At 35.7% G+C, this 23,010-nt stretch overlaps 1 protein-coding gene across 2 annotated transcripts; it reads left to right on the forward strand.

Annotated features, from left to right (window-relative positions):
* The first annotated feature begins 288 nt into the window (after window positions 1–288).
* On the forward strand, window positions 289–9,158 carry LOC112283364 (DNA repair protein RAD5A). 2 transcript variants are annotated; one of them, XM_073534957.2, is made up of 23 exons: window positions 412–743; window positions 993–1,037; window positions 1,447–1,715; window positions 1,906–2,019; window positions 2,172–2,443; window positions 2,577–2,692; window positions 3,074–3,173; window positions 3,646–4,192; window positions 4,357–4,429; window positions 4,566–4,662; window positions 4,827–4,863; window positions 4,998–5,138; window positions 5,329–5,442; window positions 5,655–5,777; window positions 6,118–6,347; window positions 6,614–6,826; window positions 6,939–7,224; window positions 7,358–7,495; window positions 7,595–7,678; window positions 7,890–7,913; window positions 8,110–8,174; window positions 8,394–8,498; window positions 8,632–9,158. In XM_073534957.2, the coding sequence occupies exons 1-23, from the start codon at window positions 551–553 to the stop codon at window positions 8,732–8,734; spliced, it is 3,489 nt and encodes a 1,162-aa protein (XP_073391058.1). In that variant the 5' UTR covers window positions 412–550; the 3' UTR covers window positions 8,735–9,158. The 2 variants fall into 2 exon arrangements, with proteins under 2 accessions (XP_024377727.1, XP_073391058.1); XM_024521959.3 differs by lacking the exon at window positions 993–1,037 and having other exon boundaries at window positions 289–743.
* The last annotated feature ends 13,852 nt before the right edge of the window (window positions 9,159–23,010 follow it).

A 23,010-nucleotide genomic window follows, 5' to 3' on the forward strand; every position in this document is an offset into this window, starting at 1 on the left:
CGCTTGCTCTTCGCTAATCTAACGACGACGTTGGTGGAGCAGGATATCATTTCCCCTTCATTAGTATGTAAAGGACACTTCCTTCCCTCCTAGTTTTACTTCCCCCTGATCATGTTTCTGTCGCTTCCATCATCACGCCTTCACTCATCGGGTCAATGCTGATCATTGCCCCCCACATTACATCATCAACCTGACCTTTCTCGTCTGCTGGATGAAGGGTTGAAGCGGTGAAGATGGGAAGCCTGCGGTGAGTTTAAAACTTTTGTTGCATTGAGAGAGAGAGAGAGAGAGAGAGAGAGAGAGGAGAGAGAGCGCGAGACCTACAGCGTTCTCTGTGTTTGAGCTCCTCGAGTGGGTGAGAGTTGTGGGTTTTTAAATTTTCAAAGGAGGGGAGGTGAGAAGCGGCTTGCAATCAGATCGGATTTGTGTTGATTTGAAGCCAGGAGCGAGCTGTGATATGTACTCACGTTTGTGAAGGAAAGAGACAAGAGAAACAACAGGATTTAGAGGAAGCTGAGACTAATTGTTAGAAAGGGCTGTGATTGATAAAATGGTCTTTGAAGACTTCAATCCTTGCAATATGTATGGAAGGACGCAGCTGTGTGGCTTGGCAATGCCTCATAAGATTCCTGGCTCGGGAATGCTCATAGAAAACGAAATGCAAAAATCTGTGGAAGAAACGCACGGCAGTCTGCAGGAGCCTGATGATTCTTACACTTACCAAGCAGCAGGCAAACGCTCAGGTCCGCAAAAATTTCAGAGATGCTACAAAAATTTAGATATTAAATTGTACTGTTTCAATAACGAATTCGAAGCATAATTTTTCACTTGATCTAAATTCCATGTTTCGGCTGTGCTCTCGCACAATTAAATATTAAAACAATGCCAAGAACGATGTCGAAATCAAAGACGAATCTCCAGTTTTAGCCTGTTCACTTTGTGAGGTGCAAACATTAACACATCCAAGTGTTGTTCTCCAATATCCTCACCAGACAGTAGCCGCTCTTTCAGACTTCAGCAGATTTTTCAGAGCTATGGTAGGCTTAAAATACCTTTCAGATGCTGCAATTATATAATCCAAGTCCCAAACTCCTGCTGCATGGTAGCATGAAGTTTGAAATAAAATCACCTCTCGCCTAATTTTTGTTGGAGTGACCAGAGATTACACTAAATATGAGTCAAGAGGCTGTGGATCAACCTTGTTTGGATGTAAGAGAAAAGGTTCCATGCATGGTTCGCTCTACCCCAAATTGAGCGAAGAATAGTATGAAAAGCAGCGTGAGAATGCTCTAAGCTTAGCTAGCAGATTTATCCTCATCGTCCTGGAATCTCAAGGAGCCTTAACCCCCTAATTTCAAAGAAGTTTAAAACAAATTTTCCCAAGTTTGATAGGAATGTTGTGGATGTTTGATTTTAGCTAGAAATTAAACGTCTATTGCGGCACAGGTGATGAGGATTGCTTTTTGCAAGAGAAGCGACCGAGGTTGATGCTCAACACTTTCGATGGCCAGAGTCTCGAGGAGGAAGAACATGTGTTCAGTAGGAGTGTCTTTAGCAGCTGCTTACAGGATCCTACGATGCCGGATTGCAGCACCAGTGGAGGCGACCTTGAAGATGCGTTCATGCTCCGGGACTTCCCCCACCCTCGCCATGTCTGCGTTGTGTTTCCGTTTTATTCTCCCCCGTGCGTATCTAACAGCTCTCATTGCAACAAGGTAAGACCGATCGTCATCTTCATTACCCTCAATTTGTCCCGAATCTGCAGAGTAAAAGTCTCCTCTGTATTGGCCAGAGAGCCTGTAAAGCCATTGTGCTGTTTGGGCAGAGGCTCATCCGAGGGTTCTCGTTTCACATTGATCCCGAAGATTTCTTTCCCAGATTTTTGATATGTGTGTTGTCACGCAGTGCTGGTGCTACTCATGTGAAGTTGTGGCACCATGTCCACTATGGGGCACTGGACTGGATAGCACAGACCACTGCAATGCTACTACGTCCTCCTGGTTCTGGCTTAAACACAAGGTCGATACTCTGTTTACCGCTCAGATTTCCCGCCCAATACCTCGATAACCGTGGTTATATTGGGGATCTCGGCGGTTAGAATTCTGTTCGTGAGTACGTCACTAGGATGAGCTATTCGGCTGACATGCATTTTCGGTTGTGGATTTGGCCAGGTAATGAGCGGGCGCGCCGTTGATCAAGGCCCGGTAGGATCCATCACCATGGGAGACCGACCATGCGGGTTCTCACAAGGTCTCTACGAGCAGTCCTCTTTCTGTTCCGTGCCATTAGGTGGCACCTTGGAGCAGTCTGAGATGAGCCATGACCTCATTAGTTTGCATGAGGAGTGCGCTGACACCGACTGTCTAATCGGTTCTTGCAGCCCGACTTCGTCCATCGTCTTAATTCCCTCTCGTCATCGTTCAAATCCCTCTACAGACAGCCAGTAAGTGCCTTCCTCATGAGGTACTTTTGTTTTTGTTTAAAATTCTTACTTTCAAAACCTTGCTTCGGCTTCGGTGATCAATGGAAAAGTGTTTTGAAGTGCTCACCCTTGCTTGGGGCTTCTGCTTGAACAGTTGTTTTGAATTTGGAACAGTCCACATCCCCTTCAAAACACGGCAATTGGACAAATCAGTGGAGGAGCTTGTGAGGTCCTTCGACAAATTTTCCTTAGAACTGTTCTCCAGTAACTGTACGTCCCTTAAGCTAATCGAAGTTGGATTGAGTATTTGCAATTAGCTGATTCTATCTTCAGAAGGGCTCATTGGATCAAAATAGTGTAGACCACAGCGCAAGAAATGCAAGAATGCAGAAAGAATGGCGGAGCTGTCTTTCAAGTTGCTCATTTCTGCGCCTTCTTGATACAGCTTAATAGGAGTAACTGAATTTGTAATTGTTTTTGGGATAGGAGAGCATTGGTACGTGCACATACAGCTGGACGTAGAGTACGTTCATGGCGATGCTCAGCTTGTTCTCAAGAAACTCTTTAGAAGTCCATTAGGCCTCTGTATCCTCTATTTAAATTAGTTGCGTGTTTTGTCACTTAGACCTTTATATCCTCGTTTGAATGCAGTAGGAGATCAAGACAAGCAAGTGGAACTACAACATGTAGAAGTCATTGCAAGAGACGACCTGATTCTGTCGAAGTACCATGCTCTTCTGAATGAACTCTTGTACGTGCTCTAAATCCTACAGCTTGATCCTTCACAAATCTTTTAGGCTTATAGTTATTGCATAATGTCACGGCCAACTTATTTAGTAAACCCAGCGTGGAACACAGACTGGGTTAGATAAAATGGCACTATTCCACAGACGAGGGTACACAAAAATTTCATTTACAGAGATGTTCAAAATATTGTCTGAATAATCCGAGTAGCGTTTTGGACCCTTCGACATGAGAATAACAGAGCCGTGCTCTCTTGAACTTTTCTTCGCGAAGATTCAAATTACCGCCACTATCATGTCACTATCCTCTTTAACGTCGCATGTTTCTCAAAGTTAACCCCCATTGAGATATTCTGTTCCGTACACAAAGTACGAGTTGTAAGAACGTTGACAAATTATAAATTCCGCTACTTCATCCGTCTATGATTCGTTGCCCAAGATCCCCCAGCTGACAGGATGATCTTTGTGTCGAACATGCAGTCTGAATGAAGCACAGGGACATCTGCAAGTCATAGTAACTGTGTCTACGGATTACAATTTGGCCGAGGTAGGCACTGCACATATTCGCACATTTTTTAGAAAAGACCGTGGAGATGATATATTGGTGCTCCGAGAGCTTCTTGAAGAGCTTTTTCCAGACGATCTGGCTCTTCGCTCCCACTTGCAATGCGTTGACGAACTTCGTCGCTGGACGGAGACATCCGATGACTGGAAAACTTTTGCTGGTCTCCTTAGAGATCTGGAGGGCAATTGCTATGAGGAAGCACCCCAACCTCCGGGGTTGTCCGTGCCCTTACGTCCTTACCAGCGGCAGTCTTTGCAATTCATGCTGGAATCCGAACAAAGGGAGGACGGTTTTATTAGCGTAAACTATCAACCTCTTCAAGCTACAGTCGGTGGTATGTCCCTCATGTATTCAGCTTCCCTTAATCACCTCTTGCTGAAAGAGCCTCATGAAGACAGGTCTGGATCTGCACCGCGAGGAGGGTTTCTTTGTGAAGAAATGGGTCTGGGTAAAACAATTGAGGTAATACTCCCAATGATCTTTAACATAACCTTAAGTATTATCGGAATACACTTGATTCCTTTCACATGAATCATATGCGTGTGCACTCTTTTTCACATGAAGATCAGAATTGATTAGGATTCATCAGTAACAGAAAACTGAGTAAATGGCCAATGATTATCCAGATATTAGCTCTCATCTTGGCGAACCCTTGCCCTGTGGATCGGTGTGCGCCTGCATCTTCCAAGGGCACGCTTGGTGAGTTCCTGCAACAGCAACAAAATAATCAACACGGTCGTTGCTTTCTTGATTTGGAACATTCTGACTAGGCTCACCGAGCCTTCTTAATAAAGTGTCTGTGTTTTCTTAATTTTCTTTTGGCGTGGGTCTGCAGTTGTCTGCCCTGTTTCTATCGTGGGACAATGGGCCAACGAGGTTAAGAGCAAGCTTGCTGCGAACCTTAACATTTACATGTATCATGGTTCTAAGAGGTAAATCACTCCAGTTGATGTGCTTTTAAGTACAAGATTCTTCAATCACAGATCAATCAGTCGAATGGCCGAGGGTCAAAATTGTGTATTTCGAAAGAAACGCTATTAGAGCATTCTTCACTCTTGAAACGCTATTGACAAATAATTGCCTTGTGATAATCCAGAATTCGAGATCCGAAAAGACTTGCTAAATTTGACATAGTAAGTCTAACTTACTTTAGCGATGTTTACTTCATTCATATGATTTTGAGGGAACTTGTGATTATACATGAAGTCCTGGAAGAGATGATTCAGTCAATCACCACGGTATATTTAACTTTGTGGCACTTGAGCAGGTTATTACAACGTACGCAACTCTGGGCAGTGACTTTAGTAAGGCTACACAGGCTACACGTCATGGCTCAGGATTTGCAGAACAGTTTTGTCCTCTCCTGAATGTGAACTGGTGGCGTGTTGTGCTTGACGAGTCCCATACGGTCGGTGGTTTTCACTTTCCATCAGTTCATTTCCGCAATATTACTGGAAACAAACTGTACATTGTCACTGAGAAAACAAACAGAATCTGTCGATCTCATTTGTGTGTTGAGGTTTGGTCTGATCAAATTCCTTGTGAAAGGCTCGAAGTCTTGTCAATCTACAATTTATAATGGTCGCGTTGTGAAACAGGTGAAAGATCCAGCACCTTTGCATTCACGTGCATGTGCTCAGCTAAAAGCAGATCGCAGGTGGTGCTGCACAGGCACACCCATAAATACCAGTATTTATGATCTTTACGGCCAGGTTAGTAAAACGATTTCCTTCTGATTGTCAATCACGAATTTAAGTTAGATTTTGAGGGAAGAATGCTGTTTACTGCTGCAATCTATACTTCTGCCAATGCTCCTATTTAATTCAACAACTCAACAATTATTGTATTAATACTTGTAATATTTTAATCAACTCATCCTTGTTGAACCTTTAATTTAACGGTTACCATTGATATTGCAAAGCAGTTTCTATTCTTGAAACTGGACCCCCTGGACAGTAAGAGCACTTTCAGAAGAAGAATAGGGCGTTCTTACGAACGACAGTGTAAGAGCGATGATCAAACAGTGCTTTTGTGGACCCTGCACAAGGTGTGAACTGCTTTAGATTTCAGTATTTGTTATGAATCACTTCTTCCTGAACTTTTTCTAAGAATTAAGCATTTCACGGCTTTTGCATTGAATTTTGGTTTGCTAGTTTCAATGTTTTAGTGATTCATGTAGGCTAAGTTGACAAGAACCTTAGCTTAAAGGGGATATTAAGGCAATATTCTGGACAGTTAATTCAATCCTATTAACGATTGCTCATGATTGGCTCTGACTAGACGTTATAGAATGTAGATGTTATGCTCTTTTAGGGTACAAACTTACAAATAGAAACCATTTGTTGAGGAAAGCAAATCAGGTGAATAAATTTCATTCCTTGTATCAGATTATGATACGTCACACAAAGCAGCAAAAGTTTAACGGAAGGGAGCTGCTGAGGCTTCCTCCCAAAACTGAGCAAGACTTGCCAGTCACCTTCACCGCTCATGAGCGTCGTGCGTACGAGGCGGTGTATCAGCATGTGATACGTAAATTTGAACAGTTTCGCTGCTGGGGTCCTACTGTGGTTTCCAAAAACATTCTCCAGATCATGTCCCTTCTCCTTCCTTTGCGGAGGTATGCTACTCTGGCGCTAATTTACATTATCTTACACTTCACACACGAAAATTTTAACAGTGAGTTCTGTAAATGAAGTCCGAGTGACTAGACCAGTTATGAAGCTATGGGAAAAAGCGTTGGTGTTCGACGTAAATCCACACGATTCTTATCATAATCGTTTTTAAAGTTTCAAGGTCTTTGTTGCTGTCAAATTTCTGATGAGCACATAGCATTCGTTGTTAGGTTTTTGAAGTGAATTCTCACGATGATGTTCCTGCTTTCAGACTTTGCAGTGGAGGCTTTGTTTCACAGGTTGAATTGATCATGAGCAAAGAAGAAGTGAGCCGCAGCAGTAATGGAGTATCGCCGGATACAATGTTATCAGGAGGTGCACCAATTTCTCCTACTCTCAAAGGTCCTCAAGATGAAATGGATGGCGAGTGTGGCATTTGTTTTGAACTCATGGAGTGCCCAACCAAGACGCCTTGCGGGCACTGGTAAGCAGCGACTGTCATAGCCCCGACGTTAGACTCGACTGATCATGCGTTTTGACAAGAATTTCCTACGATCTCACGGCAGATAATAACTTCCAAGATTATTCTTGCGCAGGTTTTGCAGTGAGTGTGTCATGTCGAGCTTGCCCACTGGATGTCAAGGGTTTTGTGCAATCTGCGGCAGTCCAGTCATGGCAAATCAGCTCTGCACGTACCCTCCAAACCTGGCCATATCTGCTACACTTGTGCCTCTACTGGATCCCGCAACAACCTCACCAACTACGTCCACAACTGACTCTGACGAGTCTGCGATGCCTATGAAGGGAATACAGATGAAATCTAAGTGGAAGATATTACTGGCTGATTTGGCCAAAGTTAGGAAAGAGCATGATGGAGCCAAGGTGCAACTACGATTTCCTTATTTCTTAGCGGCTGATCGTAAACTCATTTTACCTTTGCATCATGTTTATTGGATATGATGATTTACCATGGTTGGCCACAACATGATCTGTGATGATGTTGATTCTCGTGCAGGTCCTCATATTCAGCCAGTTTATGCAAACTATTGCCTGGCTCAAAGCAGAATTCAAAAAACAGGGAATCAATTACCGGTTCATCAGTGGTGATATGCCAATGAAGAAGCGTGCACAAGCTATAGAGGCCTTTCAGAAAGTACAGAATTTTATCCCCAAACCGAGGCTCCAATCAATTCTGAAAAAATGATCTTCACGAGTGCATACATGTATTCTAAAATTCATCTTCAATTGGCAGGATCCACCAACGACTGTCTTTTTATTGTCCATACGGACAGGAGCAGTAGGCATCACCCTGACAGCTGCTTCTCACGTTTACATGGTGCGCAAAATTGAAGTGCTGCTAATATTTTTAGGATGTTAATGCACATCGAATATCTTTAAGTACTTTAAAGAATTGTTCATAGGCTTCTTTCTGGAGTAAGATTGATTACAATGGCCATCAGATAAGAGCTGCTTATCCTCAACTTTTACTACGTGCTACATGTGCTTACTATGTGGTATTGTTCGTGCACGTGCCCGCCACACAATAGTTGGAGCCATGTCTCAACCCCGCAGTACGTGTTTCTTACACACATATTTGCTGAATGTTGCGAACAATTTATATATAACAGGAATTACTGAGATTCATGAACATTCCAACTCTTTTCGAGCATATTTGAAGAGTTGTACAACAAGATATATCCATAGCAGAGAGCTTCCTCAGTGATGTGCAACATTGGCTATCCTAACAAATGCAATGTCAAGCTGCAGCTAGAGGAGCAGGCGGTCGGAAGATGCTGGCGGATGGGTCAAGAGCGTCCAGTTGTTATTAAAAGGTTGAAACCTAACCTAGAATCGTACATGAAGTTGAACCTCAAATAGTAATAAAAATAATAAATTATAATTAAGTTGACGAATCATTACCAAGGACTTGATCTTCAGAATTGTTTGTACAGAGAGAGAATCTCGTAATTCTATGCATCACGCAACTTATTTTTAGTATTTACATTGAAAATTAGCCATGTTTACACGATCGCTTCATGCCTGCACTGCAGATTGTATGTGGAAAATTCTGTGGAGGCAAACATCTTGAAGTTGCTACGTTCACGGATGTCGGTTGCCAATATCTCCGGCTCTCAAGATGTGGACTCATCCAACAGGTAATTAACCACCAGTCTACAGAATTGTGTGGACTCTGAAAGTGCATCTTGAGTAGTCGGACATTGCTTTCTGAAGAAATTCTGATTTATCTCAACTTGACACTAATGTTAAATGTCGTTTTATTTGCTGCAGGTCTTCAAAGAGCGGAAAAAATGCAGTAGCTGATGTGGCTGGTTGTATACGCACTGACAAGCAGAACTTACGTCTGAACGAATTTGAGATACTTTTTTCATGAAGTATGGACTTTTGAAAGAGGAACTTTCTTTCAATCCTAGATAAATCAGCACCCTGAATTATGTAATTGTACATTACAGAGCTAACGAGTTTAGAAGGACCCTTAGCTAGTTAGACAATAACTATACTCAACAACCTTATCAAGTTCAGTAGTAGCTGACGTTGTGCGATCCGTGTGCTACCCATTTGTTAAGAACAACCCACTTTCTGATGGCAAATAAGAAGACCATGGCCGAACGACATAGAAACAGAATAAGGATAGGGGACGAGAAACTGTACAGTGTTTCAGGTGTCCACAAATTGGACATCTCCAAAAAGGCCGCGATTCCGAATTGATAAATGCCGGGGTCCAGCATCTTCTAACAAAAGTTATTGGACACTTATTAAACTTTGAAAATGAACGTCAAAAGAGTGTTCACGTCGTCTCTTAATCCCCCAACTTCTGGAACTTCTGGAACAGTAAATGCATGCAAGGCCGAGATCCTGCTAAATTCTATAAGAAACTATGGAAAGTCTGTTGCACTAAAGACATAGTGCGTGGCGCAATTTAGCACCAGTATAGAGAGCTCTTGAGAACCAGCAGTTGAGAATCATAGATCTACCCTGAAAGTGGAGACAGAATATTGTGATATCCATGCTACAGGATTGTGATGAAGAAATTTAGTTCTATCAGCTTCGCCCTTCCAAAGTCGTGCTGACGGAGAATGGTAACACGAAGTACTTTTGATTAGAAATGAATGAGCTAAGAAGGGCATATGACAGCGAGTTCATGTGCTTCACATTAGAAAAAGTCAAATTGATACTTCTCCCTGCAAATTACCTACACAACACAAATTCATCTTCTATTGTGGGTGACTTCCTTCACAGAACTTTGCTTCATCGTAAGATGTAAAAGACTACTAAGATTGGTTTAAGTTTGGGAGTTGTTAAAGCCACACCACAATTTTGTTAGAGCCATATCCCCAGACCATGTGATAATTAATTTTGGGGATAGGGAATGAGAAACGGGGATAGGGAATAAGGAACATGGGTTGGAAATGGGGATGAAAGACATGGAACAAGGGACAGAGATGGGGATGGATGGAATTGATCATGAGATGGTAATGTGGGGTGTGGCTTTAACGATTTCCTTAAGTTTAGATTAGATGCCAGCTAAACTCTTGGTACTATCTCTATAATAAACCTATGTTGGGCTTCATCATAATTAAGTTGGAATCTTTCCTATTCAGATATAATGTGTTTTTCTTATGGCCAGAAACCAAGTAGCAATTTCATGGTTAGAAGTTGCAAAAATAGATTTAGAAGACATTTTTATTTGTTTAATTTTTTTTGGAATTAAAGAAATAATCCTTTGATATTACTTGAATAACATATATGATCACACAAAAGAAACATCATCACATAGTAGTAGATCATTACAATCTTATGTAGGATAGATGAATAGGCTTGGTCCTTTAAGTGAAAGGTTTCAATCAATTTATAAAATAAGTATTTGTTTGATTATATATCAATATCAATTTAATTAGTCAATTTTATTGATTTTTTTTTAAAAAAATTTGATTTAGATTTGATTAAGATTATTTTTTAAAAACCATAAATAAATACATGCATTAAAAAATAATTTTTTCCAACTATAATAGAAATTATATGGCTATATTCTTATACTAAGTCATCCTATAAATATTTCATATTAACTCTTGCTTTTTTAAAATTTGAATACAGTATTATTTTTATAATTATTATTTTACATAATCTCTAATGTTATATAAATAAAATTCTAATGAGGTCTTTAAATCAATAATAATATTATTAGTATATATATATATATATATATATATATATATAGTTTAAATAAGTATAACGATTTGAATTAAAAAATATTTCTAAAATTATATAATTGATATTTACAAAGAAATCCAACCATTGTTAAGACCAATTTATACCTTATAATTAAATAAATTGGGCATTTTAAAAGAAATTAAAAATTCTAAAAACATCAGTTTATATTTAAAATGATATGCAAATATTTGAATCTCCTTTGAAAAAAAAAATCTGATTTACAAATTTATGCTAATTAATATAGACTGAAAAAATTAATTAAAAAATTATTATAAAATTTAAATTATAATATTTAAATTACAATATTTTGTTTTTATTAAAATTTTAATAAGCTAAGATCTATATTAATATACATATTTTAGAAGAAATAAATTTGTGAGTTTTATTAAAAAAAAAAAAAAAAAAAAAAAAATTCAATAATTGATTTCTTTAAAAATACTATTATTTTTTTAAAGGATCTTCTAACTTGGATTTTCTTTATATTAATTAGAAAAGCAAAAATATTCTATGTCAATACATGTTTAAAATCATTTTTCAGCTTAATCATTTTGTATACACATTTATTGCTTGCAACTCATATTTGAGTTTATATATAATCTAAATCAAAATTATATTAAACTTCTTTTCAAGATTAAATATTATTTTAATCTTAACTGAAAATATACAAGATTTAATAAATTTATCATTTAGTGGTTTCATTCTTGTCTAAACTTTTTAAAATTATAAATTATTATTTAAATAATAAAATATCATTATGTTTACTATAAAATATTAAAGTAGAAGATTATAGGTATATTTATTATAATCTAATATTTTTTTTAAATAATAAAAATAAAATTATAGATTAAAATAAAATTTTAGTATAAATATTTAAAAGATTAAAGATAGCCATTTTTATATCATATATATATATATATATACATATATATTAGATAAGAAAAAATAAAAAGAAGGGAAAAAAAAACATATGAAAGTCTATTAAGCTAAGATACCAAGTAATCTAGTTGTAGGACAATTCTATGAAAACTTTTTTTAAATCTATAAAATTCTATTAAAATTTCTTTGTTCACATAACACAACTAAAAATATTTGTGAGTGTACGGTTCTTTAATTTTTTGAAAAGAAGATAATACTAATTTAATATATTTTTACTTATTTATATTTTTATTACTTAAATAATATAAATATCTAATATATATATATATATAAATTTTTTATTAATTATTTGATTTACATTCAAGATTATTTATTACATGTATTTGATATATATATATATATATATATATATATATATATATACTAATAAATTATTATATATAATAATTATAATTTAGATAAAATTTTAAATTTTTATTTAAATATTTCTATTAAAATCAATTGATATATATTCTATTTCTTTACATGGATAAATATAAAGCCTATCAAAGACAAAAATTCAATAAATATAAATAAATAAGTAAGATATTTTTTAAAGAAAGATGAAATATATATATATATATATATATATATATATATATATATATATATATATATATATTCAAGAAAAAAATAGATGACTATTTTCAAAGACTAAGAAGCTAGAAACTCTTGAAATTAGACTAGAAGTAAGAAAAGAATTGAAAAGAATTGAAAAGAGTGAAGAAGACCTCATTATTATCTCTACATATCGTATCTAATTAGAAGCTACATATTGGCATTTTATAGGATCTTTGACACATGTCCAACTCACAAAGCACATGTCTAACTTGCAAGATAAGCTTCCTACACATATGCCACGTATTAACTTGTACCACATGTGGCCAACATATGCAACATATGGCCAATTTATTGGCCTAGTTTTTAATCTATCAATTACGTATAGATACATATAAAGAAAAAGATGTATTTATGTAGCTTCTAAGAAGCTTGTCTATAAGATATTATTAAATTTATTTACTTTTATCTACTTCTATTCATTTATATTATTTAGATAATTATTAGAATAAATATAGATATCCATGATATTATTTCTTTTTTAAGAATCTATTCTATAAAAAGTTGTGATTATGTATTGAAAAAGTTTAAAATATGTCAAATTATTTTTTTCACATAATTTAATCTTTGTCTCCTTTAAAGGTTACTAATAGGTGCTTTTACAATTAATAGTATTTTATACTATCATAAAAAGATCACTCTAATATTTGATCATTTTTTAGGCTTTATAATTTCTTTCAAATGAAACATTTTTAACACCATCAAAAGTGGTCTTTGACCTTCAATAGTATCACCAAATATTGGAAGTCTCTTCTAAAGTCATGATATCAAATATGTTTTATTTTGCCATTTATTCAAGAAAGAATATGTTATTCTTGAAGGTCTTCATTTCAATTACATTAACTTGAAGACTATGACAATTGCAATATCTTGTTCAATGATTTAGCAATTGATAGCTCTTAAGTTGAATGTATTAGTTATAGATTTTTATCTCCTTAGTACCACAAATATAAAAAAAATTAAAATTAAAGATAAATGATAAAATGTAATCTTTATTGAACTTCATTTCTTTTATAGGAAAGTATTATTGAACACTTCATCTTAATTTTGATAGATATTGTTGATGAAAAGCTTTGATCTTCTTTGATGCATTTGCAAGATTCTTAGCTAACTTCCATGTGTATTTATTAATATGGATTTTGTACCAAAGTACAAGATATTCGAACCTATTTTGGTACTACCTTGAGTCTAAGTCTTCTTTGACGTCAAATTCTTGATTATTTTCCACTTTTATCGGAAGAGGTGGCATTTGTTTTTTTCTTTTTTAATATATCAACTATTTTGTATGATTTAAAAAGAGACACATGGTATATAAAATAGATCTTCATAGAATTTGGTAGATGTAATCAATATTGATTTTTTTAAAAGTAAGAAATGATTTGAATCTTTAATAATCTAACTTATTGTAAAGAGAGTTAGTCTTAATAATACAATAAATTAACCATACCTTGTCACCAACATAAAATTAACATTATTTCTTGCAATAAATACCTATGTTGATTTTTTTTGTTCTTCAACTTCCTTTAATTGTTATTATATTGTTGTATGTAGATATGATGAACTTATTGATAAATCTTCCATATTGGTAGCTTGAAGAACAAGCTAACTATGTGGCCCACACATAGAAATTTTGCCTTGTAAGCTAAAGCATGTATTTTGCAAAGTCAACACATATTAGAGGTCCTATAGAACATTGCCACATAGTTCTTAGTTAGATAGTATATATAAAGGCAAGAGTGAAGCGCTCTTATCAATTCTTTTCTTGTTTCTAATCTAGATTTAAGAGTGTCTAGTTTCCTTGTCTTTTGGCAATAGCCATTCCAATTTCTTTTTAATATACATACTACTTTATTATCATTTTGTCATTTTTTTTTTAACATAGATTTTTTAGGTTTATACATCTTCTTTTGGTTCATGTCCTTAAAAATTATTTGAAATGATGAATCCTAAGAAGTCAATTTGAGTAGTGTGAAATATATACTTTTCTATCTTGGCATATAGTCTTACATCTCTTAATTTTTATAATACATAATAAATATAAATTTTATAATCTTTTATATTTTTAGAATAGATTTAAATATTATATAAATAATAAATTATAAAAAAATCTAAATTTTTTTAAAAGATATCATTTATTAGATATTGAAAAATAACTAGTACATTTGTGAATCTAAAAGGCATGACATTATATTCAAAATATTCATATTTAATATAAAATATAATCTTCTATTTATTTCATTTTTTAATTTATATCAAATTATATATTCTTTGTAGATTTATTTTTAAATAAATCTTAGCTTGATTCAATTGATGAAGAAGTCAAAATATTAAAAATAAAAGATGCATATTCTTGATGGTAATCTTATTGAATCTTGAATAATCTACATATATTTAAATAATCTATTATTTTAATTCAAAAATAAGTTAAGAGCTTCTACTAGAGACTTCAAATAGTATATGGAATTCTTGGCCAAATTCTTATCAATTTATTCATTGAATTCAACCAACTCATTTTGCAATAAATTATAGATAAGTCCAAATGATAGTTTAACTCTTTACTCAAGGTCAATTAAACAATCATAGAAGGAATGTTTTAGAAGAATATCTGCATTTGTTTTTGAAAAACATCTTGATAATCTTGATATTGACTTTAAATACCATTTGAAGTCTTTTTTCCATTAAAAATAAGTATAGCATAAATAATACAAGGTGATTCTTATTTTACAACATATAAGAAAATTCTTGCACCCATAAATGAAGATTTGATTGCACTTGACTTATGACTATCTACTTAATTAATAAAACTCTTAATTATGCCTTGAAAAAAATCAAGACTATAAGAAATCCAATATATTTGAGACATGCATATTTTTTTAGCTACAAAAAATCTAAAATGATTGAATTAAAAAAAAATTAATTATACTAAATATTACAAAGCTAAAATTATCATATTTTGCTATATCTATAAGAAAGACTTTATAGATAATATCTCTAAAAGACTATAGATGAGTATCTATCACTTTTACATGTATAAATTTAATTTTCTTTACTAAAGATATTTTATGTCTTTTAATAAAATTTTCATCCAAGAAACAATTTGAGGCTCATAAATCTAGTAAGACAAAGTCTTTGTATTTTTTGGGTTTTAAACAAACATCGATTGTAAAATAAAGAGAAGATTCAACAAAGAAAATAAGACTTTTATTAGATATTGTGCAAGATTTTAGTTGCATTGACTCTATTATAACTAAATAAACTTTTTTTCCAATATATTATTTCTTTTATCGTAATATTCTTTATTTTATAGTTATATTATTTCTTTTAATAATTTTGAGTAGTATGCTTGGATTCTCTACAATATAAGTACAATCCTTCTTGATAATAGGAAGTTTTTTTTTATTCAATAAATTCTTTAAAGAATATTACATTAATTTATATATCTTTTACTTTTAAATGAATCTATTGAAAAAATATTGAAGTTGCCATTGAATTGTAAAACAATTGATTTATACTTATGAAATTTTTAAATCAAAATTTAAAAAGCCAATTACTATGTTTTATAGCAAAGTTGATTATTTGACTCAATGTTTGAAAGTTAAGTAACTTAATTAACTAATTTCTTTACAAATTATAATTTGAAATAAAGAAATCAATCTTAATGAGTATAATATCATCCAACTTGATATTAATTGAAAATTATCAAAATTATGAATTATATAATATTATTGATTGATAATTTTCTTGTAAAATATAAATTAATTATCTTACTACAAAATACAAATCTTCTTAGTTGTAATATAAATTTCATCATATTATCTATACATGAATTGAAACTTTGCAAAAAAAAAAAACCTCAATTTTTTTGAATATTAGATGATATTTAAAAAAAAATAATAAAAATATTGATAAAGTAGAACTTGAAAGTAATACTCTAATAAACTTGACTTATAATTCTATATTTGGATAGATTTGAAATTGAAGTTCAATCACCACTTATAAATAATTAATGAATCTATAAAATTTTGATCTTTTGCCATCTAACTTTTCAAGTAAAGCAACTTTTGGTTTTCTATTGATTCAATAATGCTCCACTTTAGGAAAAATAAAAGGATTTGGTGTAGCTGTTGAAGCAAATCCAATCATCTCTATATCTCCACTTTATATCAATCTTTTTGCTTTTTGTGGTTGTAGACTGAGTTGATACATTGTAAGCATTGAATTTTTCATTTGCTCTTGCGTTTCTATCATTGTGTACTTCGTTTTAGCAAGCTTTTGTCACGGACACAAAAATACAGACTCGAGATCTAACAAGAAGTTCAAGAAGAACTGGCAAGAACTAGATTAATCAGATGAATACAAGAACAACACCAGAGAGGTGAGCTACAACTCCAAGAGATGTGTTGTCGAGACTGAAGAACTCTTCAGCCTCGATTCCAATATATACTCCTATTTAGAAAGCTTCTCAAGCAACTTCTACCAACTAAGAAGCTTCTAGAAGGTTCTAGAGACTTGCTTCAAGAAGGTTCTAGAAACTTATTTCTAGAAGGTTCTAAGGACTATGTCCCTAACATCTTCTACTAACTAAGAAGCTTCTAGAAGGTTCTAGAGACTTTCTTCTAGAAGGTTCTAGAAACTTGTCTCTAGAAGGTTCTAAGGATTATGTCCCTAACATCACCCCCTCTTTTAGCTTCGAGGTCTTTGAGAAGCAATGTTGTTGTTAATCAGTACCAATGCAAGAAAATGAAGATCTGTCGCATAACGTCTATTATGAACTCCAACTGTTGTTCACGAGGCAAGTGGTTCATCGGCCCTTGAAGCCAACGGTAGTGGCCCACTCCTTCAACTTCTGACCAAGCATGAACTTCCATGTCTTCATTGTGAAATTGTCCTACAAACACGCCTTCTGGTTGACCATCGTAAGCAAGCTCGGACTCAAATACAATCACCAGTGATCGGTTACTCGGTATCCTCCGTCGTCATCGTGGTGTAGGCGGTTCTTCATTTCGGGATCGCCTTCGTGAGCTAGTCGGTTGAGATAATCTGATTGGCATAGTATCTATCTCTTGGCTATCCATATCAGAAGACGAAACTATAGCTACTGAAAAAATTCTATTTTATCTTGGAAAAAATAACTACATCAACTACGAATTTTGGTAGTACTCTCCCTCTTACTTATATTCTTGGATGAGCAAGCTTCAAGAGGAAGCTATCATCGAACCGGCTTAGGTTTATGAGGATGTTATTGATGAAACTCCTGTACCTTTTGTGGCGCATTGGCGAGATTTTCAACTGGCTCCCACGTTCACTCATTAATATCGTAGCCGCACCAATGAACAAGATACTCCAACTTGCCCCACTTTCGTCGTGAATCCAGCACCTTTTCAACCTCGTATTCCTCGTGGTTCTTGATCTCAATATTAGGTGGCAGACATTGCACTCTTCCATGAAATGACGACTCTCGATAAGGTTTCAAGAGAGAAACATGAAAGACTGGATGTACCTTCATAGAAGCTGATAATTCCAAACAGTACGCCACTGGATTGATTTGCTTTTGGATGATAAATGGTTCCAATCTTCGATAGTCCAACTTATTTTATGGTCGCTTGGTCTTGATATTCCGTCGAAGAAGCCATGCTTTATCTCCAATTTTGAAAGTAGGTGCTTGATTCCGAAATCTATCTGCAGACGCCTTGTAGGATTATTGAGCTGATTGTAATTGAAGCTTCAACGTATTTTGAAGCTCTAATAGTTGTTTCACAAATCCTTCAGCTGTTGGATTGTTATTTGTTGACAGACTCAATAAATCAAGCTTCGGATGATACCCATAGTTGGAAAAGAATGGTGTGTATTGAGTCGACGCATGGAGGGTGTTGTTATATGCAAACTCGGCTAGCGACAGATATGTGGTCCAATCGTCTTGCTGATAGTTGATGGTGCATCGTAAGTATTGTTCCAAGACTTGGTTCACCCGTTCCGTTTGGCTGTCAGTTTGAGGATGAAAAGCCGAAGAAAGCTTGATATCTACCTTCAGTATTTCAAAGAGAGATCTCCAAAACTTTGATATGAACTGGGTTCCTCGATGTGATATGATATCATCTGGTAGTCCATGATAACGATACACATTATCGAGAAAGAGCCTTGCTGTGACTTCACTGGACGATGTCTTCTTGCAAGGGACAAAATGTGCCATCTTTGTAAGCCGATCTACCACGACAAAGATGTTGTCAAATGAGTTTGATGATGGCAGGTCCATGATGAAGTCCATGGAAATTGAAGACCATGATCGACGTGGAATCGGCAATGGCTGTAGGAGTCCATAAGGGCGATGTCGAGGATTCTTGGATCTTGAACAGATGTCATAGGAGAGGACAAAATCTTTCACATCCTTCCACATTTGAGGCCACCAAAAATCTTGAGAGATAAGCTTTAAGGTCTTGTTGAATCCAAAATGTCGCGCGGCTGGAAAATCGTGGCGAGATTGAAGAACTCGGAGTCGTACTGGTCCTTTTGGGATATATAACCGCTCTTCAAAGTATAAAAGATCTCCCTCCACCTTGAACTTGTCGTCATTGGCACGTTGCTTAATATCAATGGCTACTGAATCTTCAATGGTCACGGCACGTACCTGATTCAGGGAGTCAGCATCAATTGGCACAATAGTAGCACAAAGTTGAAATTGCTCTGGCTTCAACAATGTCGTACATTGTTGATCAAACGCTGCTTCTCTAGCCATTGGTACAAGATACGATCTCCTCGATAAGGTATCAGATAGTCTTTGCTGCTTTCTAAGTCGATAAGTGATAACAAAATCGAACCTAGATAGCAACATATTCCATTGAGCTTGACGTCAATTTAGAACTCGAGCCGACATGAAATACTCCAAATTCTTGTGATCTGTATATACGGTCATTGGGTGTGCAGCTCCTTCAAGAAAGTGATGCCATTCTTGGAAAGAATCCACTATAGCAAGAAGTTCCTTATCGTGGATCTCATAATTGATTTCAGCAGCAGAGAACTTTCAAGAATAGAATGCAACCAGATGGAGCTTCTTGTCTTCTCCCATTTGTGAAAGTATAGCTTCCAAAGCAAAATCTGAAGCATCAGTTTCTAAATAAAAGGCCTTTGTAAAGTTTGGATGTACTAAGATTGGAGCCGTAGTAAGTGCGGTCTTCAGGTCTTGAAACGCCTTCTTTGCTAGAGGTCCCCATTCCAGCTTATCCTTGCATGTCAACCGAGTAAGAGGAGCAGCAACTTGACAGTAATTCTTGATGAAGATCCGATAGAAGTTGGCAAAACCAAGAAAGCATTGTACGTCTCTAACCGTCTTCGGAACCTCCCAGAATACGATTGCTTCCACCTTCTTGGGGTCCATCTTTAAGCCTTCCGTAGTCGCAACGAACCCTAGAAACTCCATCTCTATTTGGTGAAATAAACACTTCTCCAACTTGGCATATAGTCCTTGCTCGCGTAGTTTCTTCAAGACCAAACAAACGTGCTTTTCATGCTCTTCCTCATTTTTGGAGAATATCAAAATATCATCCAAATAAATGACAACAAAATCGTCAAGGTGCTCTCAAAAACTGTCATTTATCATATGTTCGAAGACCACTAGAGCATTGATAAGACCAAAGGGTATGACATTATACTCAAAATGGCCATACCTTATACGAAACGTTATCTTCCACTCATCTCCTTCCTTGATTCGTACAAGGTTGTAAGCTCCCTTTAGATCAATTTTTGTAAAGATCCTTGCACGTCCAAGTTATTCTAAGAAACCAGAAATCAAGGGTAACGGATAACGATTCTTCTTTGTTATCTTGTTGAGGCCTCGATAGTCCACGCACATCCGCAACGAGCCATCTTTCTTCTTCACAAATAAGATGGGTGCTCTAGCTGACGATTTTCAATGACGGATGAAGTTCTTGGCTAGATTCTCGTCGATGTACTTCCACAACTCCGCCAACTCCATCTGCGATAGATTGTAGATTAGGCCAAAAGGCGGTTGTGCTCCTTCTTACAAGTCTATGGCGCAATCATATGGTCGGTGTTCTAGTAGCATGTTGGTATTCTTCTTTTGAAATACGTCTTTAAAATCCTTATATTGCTCAGGTATACTTATTGTCGAGATCTTCTCCCCAGTAGTTGGAGCCGCATAAATGACAAACGGTGTGCCTTCTTTGGACGATCTTATAAACGCTCTTGCTCCAATGAATAAGAATTTCTCTATTCGGAATTTTCTACTAGGCTTGCTCTTGGGTGGTTTTGTGGGAAAGGTCATCTTCCGCAACTTCCAATCTATGGATGGATTATGCTTTTCCAACCAGGAAAGACCAAGAATAACAGGATTTGATGAGGTTCTAATAACATTGAAAATAATATGACTACTATCGCCCTTAAACGTCACTTCTATAGGTTTTGATTCATGGGTGATACTACGAGACAATAAAGGTCGCCCATCTATGACCTCAACGTGAACATGTTTGGATTTTTGTACTTAAGGGATCTTATGACACTTCGCAAATTCTTCGTGTAAGAAACAAGCAGATGTTCCTGAATCTAAAAATGCTAAGGTTCTCAATTTTTGAGGGCCAATAAGCAAAGGGATTGTAAAGCAAAGGGTAGGTTGAGCGGAAAGAAAGGAACCTGGTTGTTGTTGCGATATTTCACTGTCCAGCCGCATGGTTCCTATTGTGGTTGGGCATCCTCGTTTTTCTGAACAAACGTACCTCTACTCCTGACAATACGTCGATTTTTACTTCTTGGGGCAGTTTCCAACTTTGTGGCCTTCTTCATCGCAATACAAGCATAGACCTTCGTCCATATGCCACTTTTTTTCTTCTAGGGTAAGGGATTTGACACGTACCGCATCAATTTGCATGTCTTCTACCTCTGAATGTATATTCACGCTGCTTGCCAACATAGTTGGGGCGTGGCGAACCGTATGTTGTCTTGAACGTTTGTCTTGACGGCATTGGAATAGGCGATTATCGCACTTCATAGCTTGGCTAATAGCTTCATTGAACATTTGTGGATCAGGAAGAGTTTACAGCAAATCCTTCACATCATCCCTTAAACCCCAATAGAATTGACTCATCAACGCTTCTTCATCCCAATTGATGTCGCATGCTAATTGCCTGAAGTCCGATGCATAGACTGATGTAGAGCGCATCCCTTGTTGTAGTGACCGAATCTTTCTTGTAGCCCATCGAACCTTGTCGTGTTCACCAAATGCTTCCGCAAATGCCTCCAAAAAGGTTTCAAAGTTATTTAGTATGGACAATCGTTTCTCAAACAAAGGAGCAAACCATGATAGAGCTTGTCCTGTAAGTAACGTTCCAACAAGCCCAACACGTGACTCCTCCGTTAAATAGCGTTCGGGCTGTAAAATTGTTATCAACTTGATTTCATTGACGAATCCTCAAAACTTGGAATGTGTATCATCGAACTTGTCCGGAAGGCTAACTCGGGGCTCCTTATGTTGTAGAACCAGCAATGCTTGTCGAACCTGAGGTAAAGTTGCTTCTCCAAGTGCAGAAGTTTGATGCTGGTGCAACCTAGATTGTGCCATCCCAGATGCTCCATCATTATGAAGCCTTGCCACGACTCCTTCAATCTCTGCAGTTCTTTGCGATAATGTAGCGAGGACATTCATGATAGCATCCAACTTGGACTCCGAACTTTCCGTCATACTAATGTCTTGGCCTCCGGCCATTCTAAGAGAAGGACAGAAATGACTCTACAAGAAGACAATATTGGTTTAGAGGAGGGTACTCCGCAACCTCTAAAATGCCTTAAGAGCTTCAAGAAAAGGGGTAATCCACTCTCTCTAAGAAGAATAAGACTCCAATATTGTAACAAAAGAAGTATCAGTTTAGAAGAGGATAATCCGCAACGTCTAAAATGCTAGTACACTTCCAAGCAGAGAGGTAGTCCGCACTCTAACGAGGAAGAAACTAACTCTGATATCTGAGGTGAGTGAAGTCTCAACAAACTGTCACGGATACAAAAATACAGACTCGAGATCTAACAAAAAGTTCAAGAAGAACTGGCAAGAACTAGATTAATCAGATGAATACAAGAACAACACCAAAGAAGTGAGCTAGAGCTCCAAGAGATGTGTTGTCGAGACTAAAGAACTCTTCAGCTTCGATTCCAATATATACTCCTATTTAGGAAGCTTCTCAAGCAACTTCTACCAACTAAGAAGCTTCTAGAAGGTTCCAGAGACTTGCTTCTAGAAGGTTCTAGAAACTTATCTCTAGAAGGTTCTAAGGACTATGCCCCTAACATCTTCTATCAACTAAGAAGCTTCTAGAAGATTCTAGAGACTTGCTTCTAGAAGATTCTAGAAACTTGTCTCTAGAAGGTTCTAAGGATTATGTCCCTAACAGCTTTGCCATGATAATACAATAGAAAAGAAGATGTTTAATATTACTTAAGGTAAGTAGGAGGAGGAACTTAAGAACAAAGAAAATTCTAAAAACAATATTAGTTTAGAAGTAGATAATCTAAAACTTCTAATATGCTTATATCTTATTAAGAAAAAAGATTAATTTACTCTTAATCAAGAAAAGTCAAAGCTCTAATATTGCAAGTACACTCAATTTATCAAGAATAAGAATTCAAGGAATATAAATAAACAAGTGAAACATTTCTCAAAGAAAGATAATAAAAAAGAAATAAGTAAATATATATATATATATATATATATATATATATATATATATATATATATTCAAGAAGAAACTTGAATGATTATTGTCAAAGACTAAAAAACTAGAAATTTTTGAAACTAAACTATAAGCAAGAAAAGAGTTGACAAGAACGAAGAAGGCCTTGCTATTGACTTTAAATATATATATATTTTTAGCTAAGAATTACATAATATTTTATAGACCACCAATA

The sequence above is a fragment of the Physcomitrium patens genome, chromosome 6, assembly GCF_059467195.1.
Source record: "Physcomitrium patens ecotype Gransden chromosome 6, ASM5946719v1, whole genome shotgun sequence".
NCBI classification, from domain to species: Eukaryota; Viridiplantae; Streptophyta; class Bryopsida; order Funariales; family Funariaceae; genus Physcomitrium; species Physcomitrium patens.